At 41.6% G+C, this 13,055-nt stretch overlaps 1 protein-coding gene across 3 annotated transcripts; it reads right to left on the bottom strand.

Moving 5' to 3' along the window:
- Window positions 1–1,504: 1,504 nt before the first annotated feature.
- Window positions 1,505–13,012, bottom strand: klhl17 (kelch-like family member 17). Of its 3 annotated transcripts, none has more exons than XM_053316966.1 (12): window positions 12,824–13,012; window positions 10,227–10,491; window positions 9,364–9,485; window positions 9,028–9,249; window positions 5,987–6,103; window positions 5,597–5,810; window positions 4,761–4,905; window positions 4,203–4,370; window positions 3,923–4,011; window positions 3,677–3,750; window positions 3,361–3,542; window positions 1,505–1,836 (listed from the first exon to the last, which is right to left on the bottom strand). In XM_053316966.1, exons 1-12 carry the CDS (start codon window positions 12,974–12,976, stop codon window positions 1,608–1,610), a joined length of 1,980 nt encoding a protein of 659 aa, XP_053172941.1. In that variant the 5' UTR covers window positions 12,977–13,012; the 3' UTR covers window positions 1,505–1,607. The 3 variants fall into 3 exon arrangements, with proteins under 3 accessions (XP_053172941.1, XP_053172939.1, XP_053172942.1); XM_053316964.1 differs by having other exon boundaries at window positions 5,579–5,810; XM_053316967.1 differs by lacking the exons at window positions 10,227–10,491; window positions 12,824–13,012 and having other exon boundaries at window positions 5,579–5,810; window positions 9,364–10,081.
- Between the last annotated feature and the right edge of the window lie 43 nt (window positions 13,013–13,055).

Here is a 13,055-nt window from a genome sequence, read left to right on the forward strand (position 1 = left end):
TAGTACTTATGGTGATTTTAACCTGTCATGGATTATATTCACCTTCATGTTCTTTTTAGGAATAACTGAGAAGTAACATTAAAGACAACATAGTCTGTTGATTGATCAACAGTTTTGACAGAAACTAAAGTCTTTTTCAAAAAAATGTAGCAGACATAAGGTACAATGTCATGTGAGGTCATGCTTGTGGCAGTGAAGAAACATTATGAAACACATATAAAATGTTGCATATTAAATGCAACTGTCAGTCCTCTTAACCAGGAGAAACTCCAAATTCAGAAAAACCTACCCCTCTCACACAACGACATTCCTCTTAGTCATTTCCATTAATGATATGCACATCACACACACCTAAATAAATATATTAAAACACTCTTAAATAGGCATAGGTCTCATCTGTTTCTTTCTCTAAGCATCTTTAAAATGAAATATATTAGAACTTATACATCTTTATAAATACATATAGTTCAACATAATTATTCTTTTTTTATATTTAAAAAAAAAAAAAAAAAAAAAAAAAAAGGATTCAAACTCATTTACAGTTATGAGGGCCTGGCATCTCTACTTTGGTGTCCATGCTCTCTTGCAGCGTGGGAAGGATTTATAACATTGCCTGTTACTACCACCTAGTGTGGCATAGCAGCACTACCACATTTTATCCTCCCATTGGGAGTTAATGCCAAAATGTAAACATGCATGGTGTAACCAGTTGAAGGCTACATTCCAAAAGTAAAATAATTTGTTTTCTCTCTGTTTTTTATACATATTATTGCAAAAATCCTGACATCAACAGAAAAATCTTTCAGAGGACAACACCATCAAATCAAAAACATTTACATTACACATGACAGAATTCAGTGTCCACTGAGTTTCTCAGTGTGTATGTCAAACTATGGAGTGTTGGGGGAAAAAAAGTGGGGTTCAAGGGAAAGAAGAGTTCAGTGTTCATATATCTTGATCCAGGAATATCTGTACTCTTCAAAAGAGAGGGAGCTGGTATCTGGAGAGTGGAGCTGTACAGCGGAGTGTCAGGCTCACAGGTTAGACACAGTGCAGTCCAGAATCAATTGCAAACTTGGCAAAAAGCAGCTGCAGCACAAAATCAAACATATAAAATGTTTAATGGTAAAAATAAGAAAGGAAGGTAAAAAAAAATCTAGAAAAAGAGGATGGTTACAGGTTATTGTCTTTTTGCAATTTTTGAAAGCCAATTGAGTGAGAAAACTTATTTTGGTCTACTGTATGTGATATAAGTTCTACAACATTGGTGTTTTATAGTGCTAACAGGAGCTTTAATTGCACTTAATTTAAAAGCTCCATTAATTTTTCCAGGAAGTATCTGATGTGTTTTTGGTACAGTGAAAACTGAAAAAGTTACTTGTGAACATTTCTTTTGAGATTTTTTAGATTTAAGTTCTTTACTTATGCTTTACATTTTTTACCGCCGTGGTGGGCCAATCTTCACCAACTGTGCCATTGATCCTGGACTGTGCTGTATATTCACACCTTCCCTCCACCACCTCTCAAACAGAACAATTGCGTCTCTTCCCAGAGCCAGTCTGGGCTGTAGCAGCAGAGGCTGAGGTCAGCCAAGCGGTGACCCCGTGTCAAAGGCTGGTGGAGGAAACCGAGAGGGTGGGCGAAGAGGGTGGCGGGAAGTTCAGCAGCTCCAGCACAGCCACGCCCACACTGCTGCGCCGTGTGAACATGCAGGATGCTGCGACCCATTTGTTACTGCGCGGGTTGTACTTCTCAATGGAGTTGAGACTGGAGCTTCCATCGTTACCTCCCACTGCGTATAACCAGCCATCCATAGCCACCAGGTCATGGGTGCTCCTGGAGGGAGAAAGAAACCAGTTCAAAATACCTTGAGTGTGAACTTCATAGTTTCACTTTTTAATTACTATGATTTTCACACTAACTGAAAATGGAGAGTGAGCCCCTCGTGCCAGACAGTTGTGGATTGGACCCAGTGCTGTAAATACATTTATCACAGCAGAGGAACCAGTGGAAAAAAGGTGGGAAAAAAGACACATTTCTCCTCTGTTCAAGCAGATAAATTCAGGTCTGAACTAGAGATACCGAGTTGCAGTTTATATCCATGTCTGTCCAGACTCATAATATTTGTAATGAATAAATAATTGTGATTATTTCACGTTGTCAAACATCTGAACTAGAGGCATGATAGATTAGTGGTCATTACACTGTGATGTTTTGGAGTGTGTAAATGGAGCCTCTCAGCAACCAGACAAGAGACATACTCAAAGCCACACCTCTGATTAAAATCCATGGTTTATTCATGAGCTTGCACAGTCAACTGTCGTCAAGTTTCCCCGCTCCTCCAGTATACTGACTCGAACACAAGCGAGTGTGTCTGACACTGTGTTTGTCAATGTCAGGGGAACAAATACATTTGCTGACGTATCCACAAATCCAAGACTGCTACATCTCTAAATCTCACTACTTGATGACCATCTTGCCAGTGTGTGTGTGCACGACTACTTGCAGCCACAAAACAAGTATCGTCTTCTAAGAAAAGACTAAGAAAGATTGTTGTGGAATAGGGATAGTTTGACGTTTATGCAGTTAGGGAGACAATTAAAGATTTCCAACAAGGCAAAATAATCACAGCATGGCAAACCTTTTGACAAGACAACACTACAGCTTTGTTCTTTTAGTCTTGAAGAAAGATATTTAATTTGAGACCAATGCATTTTCACATCACTCATCACAGAGTTGGAATAGTAGAGCTGTGCTGTCCTGATGGCTGATAAAGTGTCTCTTTACTTAAATTTCCTGGACCCAACCCAGCTATTTTGTCAGATGTCATCTTTTCTCTCTCTCTCTACACAATACTAATTAAGCTCAGATAAATTTCTATTATATCTCATGTCGGGTGCAACATTCCTGCATTGGCCATTTGGCCATTACTTCTGCGGCCCTTCTAGACTTTCCAAACATTATTGGACTGAATGCCTCAAACAAGTCACTTGGCGGGGTGACGCTCAATCAATTTATCCAACGTTTTACAGCCTCAACAGTAGGTTATAGCCAGTAGTTTACTGGCTATCAGGCACACAGGGACAAATCCTGGTGGGCCATCAAAACATATCTGTTTTTACAGGGTTCACATGAGTATGTGCTATCATGCAATCACCATCAAGTGCCCCCCTTTACGCTCACTGACAGAAGGGGGAGACAAAAGTCCAGCACTACAGCTTTAAAGTGAATTCTGGCAGGTACAAATTTTGTATTTGCCGCATTCACTTATTTTCGTATCGTATTATAAGAGTTCTGAAGGATCTACTACTACTGGGTCTGTTCCGTTTGTGCTGCTATGAATTCTGACTGTACACTAACCTGCGTATGTTCATTGGGGCCACTCCCTCCCAGGTGTTGGTCTTGGGGCTGAACCGCTCCACAGAGTTCAGGCAGCTGGTGCCGTCATTTCCTCCTGCGACATACAGCATACCATCCAGTACGGCCACCCCGGCACTGCTGCGCCGACTCAGCATGTTGGCAATGGCTGTCCATGTGTTGCTCTGTTCATCCAATAACAACGCAGAGCATGGGACACATTTAGACTCACCCAAAATGTTTTCTCCCACATTTAGTCGATGTAAACCTGGCAACAGACAAGTTTCTTTGATGATAAACTTAACAGCATACAGTTTACCTGGGGCTCATATTTCTCCACTGTTGCAAGATGTGAGGAGCTGTCATAACCTCCCACTGCATACAAGCTGCCATCTGGAGAGGAAAAGGGAGTTAACACCCAGAATGTAAATATTAGCAGTGAGATTCCAAGACAGCAACTCCCTCTTGATTTCAGACATAAAAATGTACGGATAAAAACATACATACTGTGGAATAGCTTCTTCTTAATATTATTCTTAATATTATGTTTGTTCCTTGTTCCTACCCAGAGTTGCTACTCGGACATATCTCCTTCGGGTGCTCATGGCAGCAATTGAGGTCCATGTACTGGTCAGAGGGTCATAACGCTCTGCACTGTAAAAGAAGAAAGTCATACTTACAGTGAAGCTGCAATATTTTCCAAATTTAAATAAATATCTTTGAGTTTAGGCCACGAATTGGCATCAGAACACACAAAACTGCAACAAGAAACAACTATATCTGAAATATGACTGAAAAATGTCAAGATGTTCAGCATTCATCACTGAAATATCAGCCTTGTGTACCTGTTGAGGCAAGAAGCTCCATCATAACCTCCAGCAGCATACAGCAGACCATGCAAGACCGCTACACCCAAACAGCTCCTCCGTGTTCCCATGGAAACCTCAGGTTGCCATGAGTTAGTGATGGGGTCATACGACTCCACAGTTGCAAGGTCTGAGGTTCCATCATACCTGTGGAGATTTGGACAAATGAATAAGAAAAGTTCCTTTGATGACTAGTGAAGTGGCTGTATGTGGCCTTGACTGATCTCTGAATAAAAATGCAATTAATGAATGTTTCACCATGAATATGCCGCCATTAATGAATTGCAATGGAAAACTTTGCAAGGAAAGACCTTAAACTGATTAAATTATTTTTGCATAACTATTACTCAGGATCATTTTATACATTTCACATATTCCAACTGTCAAAGTTACCCTTTTATAACAGTCACATTCACAGCGCAATTTGTAATTTGAGTAAGTAATTCAGTAATTTGTGTTCGAGTAATGAGATGGGGTACCAGCTAAGGTGAACTCATTTTGGGGTCAAAGGAAAACATTGTGGGTCTCGTTACTCACCCTCCAACAGCATAGAGTCTGTTCCCAATGGCTGCCACGCCCACTCGTGCCCGCCGAGTGGACATGGATGCCACCATGTGCCAGCGGTCTGTCCTGGTGTCATACGCCTCACAGTCTCCATGGATGGCGAACAAGCTGCCCCCACCTGCGACACACGCACACACACAAAAATGGCAACAATATGCTTAAAACATGAAAATATACAGTAATGTTATGAGCACGCACAATTTTTTCTGTTTGCAAATTATAGGTTAATTTTAGCTTAGATTGAGGTTCACCCCAGAGCTATGTGCTGGATCAAGTTTTCAGCCTTTATTGCAGTTAGAAATGGCTTTTATTTGGATATTGATATCTTGATGTACTTGACTGAACAAGTGTGCTGTAGTGCTGTAATGCAAGTAACACAATTGCAAGTTCTTTGCTTAAGAAACAGTTAACTTTAGTTGGATTTACATGTTCTAGTTGTGAGACAATTTTGAAACTATGCAACACAACAGCAATAAAACATTGAGTGTTAAGTTAGATACCATATGGAAAAAATCATTATTGATCTGAACAGGACAGAACAGCATTTGCTTATTGTTCATTTTGTTCAGCTTTAACAGTCAAGAGATGTTCAAACAAATGTTTCACATAACTGCAATGCATCCATTAAGACCTGGAAAACAATTCAGCTATAGGAATTTCTAGAGAACCCCCAGAAAATATCTAATCCCATAGTGATTTTTGAATGATGACTATAAACATGCTGATGTTTATTAGTGACATTAGGAGCTAAAGTTAATTGATGTGTAGCCAAAGTGTACCCTAATGGGTACCTTCAGGGGCACACTGACCAACGGCGAAGAGCACAGGGCTGGCACCCTCACAGCGTCGTGGGCGTGTTCTGCTGTTGCTCAGGACTCCCCTCTGCTCAGGCATCAGGTGGTACTTGAGGGCCTCGATCAGCAGGTCCTTGCATTCCGAGTGGTGACGCACCAGCAGCTCTGTATCCACGTTACTCATCAGGAAGTCTCGCCTCAGCAGTGGCAGTCGCACACACTTCATCAGCTAACAGGGGCAGAAGGAATGTAAGTGGTGAATTAGGATCAGGAAGAAAGTGAAGAATGACGTGATGGAAATGCAATAGAGACTATCAGAGAGAGATTTTGGACAACCTTATGTTCAAATTTGAAAAACAAATCAGTGCTAAGAGATCATCTAGGGTGAGGTGAGGCAAGTCTTACCCAAGGCACATGTTGCCTGCGTCCATCTATATCATGTTTGACCCAGCTCAACACGGCCCGGTATACTTCCTCTTCAGATGGCACATTAAGATTGTCACTGGAGATTAAATCCAGTACCTGAATGAAGAGAATAAAGCACACAGGTAGAGAGACATTACACGACTTACAAGAACAACTTAGAAACATTTGCTTTATTAAAGTATTAATTATTAAGTAAAACACATTGCCAATCTGTTCAGTTAAATACAATACATATATTCTGCACATCTTGAGCAACACATTTAGTCTTCATTTCATCTGGGTGTGAAAGCTGCTTCACCAAACATATCAACACAGGAAGTACATTTACACACTGTAGACCACAGATAATGTTAGTTCCTGTATGATGTTGTACCTGACTTTCTTTATTGAACTTTCTTCTCTCTCCCTTGATTTGCTTCATGTTACCCAGATTGACTATTTAGCAGGGATGAACAATGGTCTGTTTCAAAATGACACTTGTCAAATGTAATCAATCAGTGAAAAATAAAGTTAAATAAAATCATCTCAGGCTCTATTTTAACTGAATAACCACACAAAATTACTCGTGTGTTATGTTAAGGTCTGTTATGTGTTTAGTGATTCTATAATATATTTAAGTTACCATTCAAGAGTGTGTGTGTGTGTTGTGTGTGTGTTGTGTGTGTGCGCGCGCATCTATGGCACAGTAAGTGCTGCAGTCTGAGTGGCTGGCTGGCTCTGTTCCAGGATCAACCCAAAGCTGGCAGTGCTGAGTGGGGCCAGAGCAGCCAGCTGCTGCCGTGCCTGGCCAGATCAGGGCAACAGTTAGCAGTCACCCAGGAACAGTCTCTGCTTATCCACAGTCACACAGAGAAATACTGCTACTGCTGCCGCTACTCCACTCTGCAGTCTCCCTTACCTCTGCATGTATATTACTGCATCACAGTAATTCAAACAATTTGTGTGTGTGTGTGTGTGTGTGTGTGTGTGTGTGTGTGTGTGTGTGTGTGTGTGTGTGTGTGTGTGTGTGTGTGTCCGAAAATGTAAAATGAAATGGGCTGAGTGTACGAAATAACAGGCCTTATATGAATAAGGGATGTATGAATAAAAAAGGGATTTCTTCTGAAGATGCTTAAGATGTCGTTATACACTACACACACAGTAATAAGGATGTATTCATCCTTTGTTGTCTTTATGTAATGCATGTGATGCTACATCTGTGATGCTACATCTATGAAGCATCATCAATGCTGGCTAGTCACAGTCCTGTCATGCCTTGCCAATTCCTTCACAGTGCATGGAAAGAAATATGGGGCATATTTCACAGTTCTGTAAGCCCAGAGTCCTTCAGTAAAGCCAGTAAGTAAATCCAGATCTAGTGCAGATTTGTGACACACAGACACAGGACAGCTGCTGACAGAACATGGCGATTATCCAAAAGAAAGAGAGGGACAGAAGAATAGAAATAAAGAAAAGAAAATCATCTATTTTAAATTCCTTTGCAGATTCTGTCTGCGGGCTTTAAGGGCCACAAACAGCGACAGCAAACCTCAGAGAAGTGACAAGATAATGGGAAACTGATGCTAGCAGCTGTTTGTTGCATCGCTTCACTGCCACTCTGTGACCCTGCAAGGCTCAACAGGCATATGTTTCAAACAGACGTCATTTCACAAAAGAAATGATCATGTTCTGTCTTTTAGTCTGACGTCACTGTGAACCCTCCAAATACCTGAATGCAGGAAGTTAGCATCTGCTGTGCCATTAGATGATGTCTGATATTGTGAAGCTCATTTAAAAAGCCATAAACACAAGAATTAACACTGGATTGAGAACATTACAAAAACACAGGCCTGTTTAACCAATCAATTTTAGAGTGACAGCAGCTCCCAATCCTGTGTGTTGAATGCGAGTGGTGGGAGCTTCCTTTTGTTTAAATTTGGATATCAGATTGTGCCTACGTCATTTCTTTAACCTTTATTTATCTGGGGGAACAATTGCTCTTTTTCAGGAACGCCCCGCTCAATATAAACTCACATTAAAAGATTGCCAGTATAACCACAGTCTGATCTGGGCAGCTTCACCTTCCACTTCATAGTAAATACTAAATTGGCTAACCTAAATCTAACTAATTCTTGAAGACATTGGCTGACAGTATGCTGCTTGGTCAAAGTAAAATATTCAAACCAGAAAAAAACAAACCCTTATTGATATACCTTAGAGAAGTAAGCAACACTATTAGCTCTATAAACAGTACAGCAGCTGGGAAAATGTCACTACCTTTGCCCAGTAACCACTTTCCAGAGAGGAACCATAGTGATGCTACAGCTGAGTGCAGCTGATGAAGAAGTGATAGTTTGGCTAAGGTGATGTGCCAGTTAAAGTAGTCCATGACAGCCCAGTGGAATTTAAAAATTGCAAGAGACAGTGACTGCCGTAGCTAGCTGAGGAAGACGAACGTTCTTCCTAATGACTGATATTAACACAATGGTAAGCTCGAGGCCACTTTCCTTGGGGAGCCTCAGTGGGGAAAAACATGTTTGGTTTGGAAACAGGCAGCTGTGTGAGGAGAAGATGATGAACAATATGCAGCAAAAGAGTTAAGCGCTTCTAAGTACTGCCTTCATCAGCATATTTCTAAGCAAATGGGTGGATTAATTAAGTTGAGCAACCAAAGTGCGGCAATTTATTAACAACTTGTTAAGCCAATTATTGTAATGAATTTATAATGGATTACATTGTTAAAGAAATTACTCAATTGTTGACACAGAAACAGAAAAGTAAACACAGGTCTGATCAGGAAATGTTTTGGTCTACTTTTATATTGAATTAAAGTATTCTACTTTTACACAAAAATTCCCAATAGTAGTGACTGTGTACAACAACACTACCCGATCTTACAGCAAGAAAAATGACCAGTACTGAGGAAAAAATTGCCAGTAGACAGATGTACCAACAATCATTTGTTTTCCATCATGAATCGGCGACCATTAAAACAGCTTCCTTTAAAAGCCAGCAGGAGACAGAAAATGTATCATCCTTACCTGTTTCAGTGGCAGCAGCATAAACTCCTCTGTCTTGGACACCTCCACAAAGTGCTGCAGGACATATTTGTGTGCTGACTTGAGCAGGTCGCTGCAGGAGTGTGTGTCAGCAAAGCCTCGGATGCCCAGGCAGTTTGAGGGGTCCAGTTGGCTCAGGAGGAACTTACAGCAGGCGTCCCGCACCCCGTTGAGCTGTAGCAGGCTCGCAGCTGGAAGCAGTGTCTAGGAAGTGTGCATTTAGAGGGGGAAATAAACTCATTCTGGTGTACTTCGTGTCTTTTGAAATGAATAGAAATGAAATAAAAAGTCTAATTTGACCTTCTTGTCTGAAATTACCTGCACATTGCCCTCCCCGACCACGATCTCTGCTGTGTAGGCGTACTGGACCAGCTGCTCCAAAGCCTGGGAATCAATGTCATGTAGGGTCACATGGGTCTGCCGACTCTCCGACATCTCATCTGCATGACCGCACAGAATGAGACCTGTTACATTTTTAGTTATTACCATTAAAACTCCAGCTGATATAATTACTTCCTTCAATCATGATGACACATGGCAGTTCCTAATGTATACAGTGCAGCAGACAAATGTCAGCAGACCTCATTTGTTGCTGTCTGTTTAATCAGTTGGGTAACTATTAAGATTTTTTGAATTCCTGAAACTAAAGTAAAAGAGTACACTCTTGCCCAACATGGGTAAAACTGCTGAAGTTGGTGTCAGGAGTTTCAACATCAGCAGTCAAATATTCCATCTCTTATTAGTTATAAGAAATCACAAACACAATATCTGCAGAGGAGATGTGATTTTGCTGTTCAAGTAAACATGAAAGATCAGCCAATTCAGCCAAAATGGGCAAATTAGTGACTGTGTCAGATAAGAGACAGACTGAGTCTGAAAGCCAGTCTGTCGGGAGAGACATTGTAACCTCACAAAGGTCTACTGTCTGAAGGAAATCAGAGACACACACCTCATTTGGCCACCTGTGCCCCAGACAGGAAGAGGAGGAAGGAAACGATAATGCTCAGAGGATGAGATGGTGTTTACTGCACACACATGTGTGTGCCATCAAACTCTGAGCAACAGAGCAAATCGATGTTGATGTTTGAAATGTCTAAGGCCTCATGGATTTCAGGAATAAATGCAAATTGAAGTGAAATGAGGCGGCAGAGACAAAAATGGACAATGTAGACTGCACTTACTGGTAAACATTGCGTGGAAATAGGGGCTGCATGATGCTAGCACCACTTTGTGCGCCTTGATTTCTTTGTTGGAGACATGGAGCACGATGTCACACAGCAGGCCTCGCTGTCGCATCCTGTTCATGGACACGAAAGAGTCGTGGTAGTGCCGCTTTGAGTTGTGTGAGATGCTGTGGCCGTCACGGTTGAGCAGCTGCATGCCCCCCTCCATCATGGTGCCTGATGTGGCGGTCGCGGGCTCTTGCCAGTGCTGCACTCTGGGCAACTACAACATGCAGAAAATCATTTTCATGTCAGTTTATACCGATCATTATCTGACGTCATCAGAAAAATCTTCCACCTGAACGAGACAAGTGTGTCTGCAGGGGTGCAAGTGTTATGGCAGGTGTCCTGAGCAATCACTGTACCTTTATTTACTGTTATAGTGCTCATGCTGACAGCTATGACAGGAGGCCTACCAGCATGACAGAAAGCTCAGTACAGCTATTAGGTGTAGTGGGTTGACTGGCCTGATTATTTGACATTCAGTGTCAACACAGATTAAATCTCATTATGACAACTGAGAGTGTCAAAAAACGAACATTATTCCTTAAACTGGAATCAAATCAATCCAGGCCCCTCACCTCTTGGAATGTCTTATCTAATTGCAATTTCTCCTGTCTAGTGAGTTTAATTGCACCAGAATTAGCTGTGAACCCCCCTCCCACCACCACCACCACCACCACCACCACCTCACCCCAGCTGCTGCCTCGGGTAGGAAGGGTGGGAGGAGAGAAGGATGTAGTCTGAGTTGGCCTTTTCCTTTGTACTCTCATCCGCCCTGCTTTCGGATGGAGAACACGCTTCACAATGTTGCATAACCATCGTCACGCGGCATCTTAGAACTTGTTTTCTGATGAATATTCATAATCCAGTCAGGCAAACTGTGTGAAGTAAATCAGACTGGAACTATATAAGAAAGACGACAGGCCTAAAACAGACTACAGGCAGGAAACACTTGCACTCAAATAAACAGGCATTAGAGCAGAAGCACGCTGGTGGCTAAGTGTCTTAAAAACAGGTCATTTATGGCTTTATTTTAATTTGGCATTATTTATAAATACTAAATAAGTTTATGTGACACAAACACAAGCTTATTCTAACAAATAGGCTGTCACTACTAAGTCACAAAGTATATTGACTGGTTTGAAGTCCAAGAAACGCAGCATTCAAGTCTGAAACAAAACAACATGATCAATTCAGATAAAGTTGAATTTCACATGTTTTTCCAGTCAAACTCATCCATCACTGAGTGTCAAAGCATAATAATGATGTTGCCATCTGTTTAGAGCCACTGTTTCTACAAATACTCCACTGTCCCCTTGAGGACCATCTCAAATGTCACCACAGCTGTCTGCCGACCAGCTTTAGATACCATTTTCCAAAACACAATGGACCACAAAAAAACACACATAGGCCATGTTCCTGTGTGTGAGAACAATCCGCTCTCCTGCTCTAGGGAGAAACATGAGACAATGCTGCAAACATGGATACACAGGAGGCTGAGACAGAAATTACAACATAGATGCCACAGTTAAAACTAAAAGAGTAAGGAACTTGTCCAGGTAATTCCTAGCTTGCCTCTTAAAATATTATCTGTCTGTTCTGGTTCCAAACATTGGCTGGTATCAAAAAGCAAGGCTCTGAGGATCCTATATAAACATTGCTTGTACAATCTTGTTGGTCACTGTTTTGGACAGAACTAAGTTTCTATTCATATATCTTCCTCTGTGTATGATCTGAGGAAACCCCAGCCCCCACCTCCCCATCTATTCAGGATAACAGCAGCAGCAGCAGCAGCAGCAACAGACAGAATGAATGTGTAATTTCTTTACCGGTGGTTCGGTTGCGGTTATCGTTGCACAGTGTCCTCCTCTCCTCTATATGATGGGAAAGATATTAGCGGCTGTCGCAGTCACGTTGGTTTAAAACTGGTACCAGTGTCTGGCTATCTGTCCACATTATGACTCAAACATACTAAATATGAAGAAAGCCTCTGTTTTGTGCTGTATACGGTTGACGTCAATGCAAAAAAAACCTGCATGAACGCCGACATAGGTTCCTTAAGGTGGAGCTAAAACTGTCCGTCATAAATCCAGCAACATTACTCATACTGTTAAAATATGATATTGTGGGAAGGAAGAGGCACACATGAAACACACATTAAGCTATTACTTCAGCGCCCCCGATCTTTACAGTGGGCGTTCGTTTATTGTTCGACGTGGGGCTAAAACGACCTTAAGTGTCTCCTTTTTGTCTGTTCTGAGTCAGGAAGTGCGCTCGATAAATTCATCTACGCTAGCGCGAAGGGCGGGGTTTTTCTTTAGAGCGCAGTGATTGGTCAAAACCGGAACCTTTCCTGCACCTCGATTAACCCGGACAACAAATAAAACACACCGCTTGGTTATCAATAATGCAAAGACATTTATATTATTTTACACATTTGCTCATAAGTGCAACGAACGCAGTAATCAGTCTACATAAAATACAATGCATTAGTTGATTCAGTGTTAGCATGGATTAACCAGATTAGCTAATGTTAGCAATGAGACACTCACCACCAGCCGTCGTCTGTGCCGATAAAACAGCGGCGATTTCTTCCTGTTTGTGAGCTTGCCCAGCTTTGTGGTTGCTGTAGCGTTGCAGACTAGATAATAAAAAGGACAATCCTCCCCTCCCTCCGGCCTTGTCCAGTGAATGCAGCTGATCATTTAATTTAAAGCCTCACGTGTAGCATCATAACACTGTCTGTGCCCGTCAGCGCCGCTTTGACGGAGAAAATTAAAGGTT

This window comes from Scomber japonicus, chromosome 4 (genome assembly GCF_027409825.1).
Source record: "Scomber japonicus isolate fScoJap1 chromosome 4, fScoJap1.pri, whole genome shotgun sequence".
NCBI lineage: Eukaryota > Metazoa > Chordata > Actinopteri > Scombriformes > Scombridae > Scomber > Scomber japonicus.

Excerpts from the sequence above, each read along its gene's own strand:
- klhl17 (XM_053316964.1), bottom strand. The coding sequence starts at position 12,976 with ATGATCAGCTGCATTCACTGGACAAGGCCGGAGGGAGGGGAGGATTGT. Across the intron at positions 9,250-9,363 it reads TCGGGGAGGGCAATGTGCAG|ACACTGCTTCCAGCTGCGAG; the intron begins GTAATTTCAGAC and ends CACACTTCCTAG. Across the intron at positions 4,371-4,760 it reads AGACTCTATGCTGTTGGAGG|GTATGATGGAACCTCAGACC; the intron begins GTGAGTAACGAG and ends AAATCTCCACAG.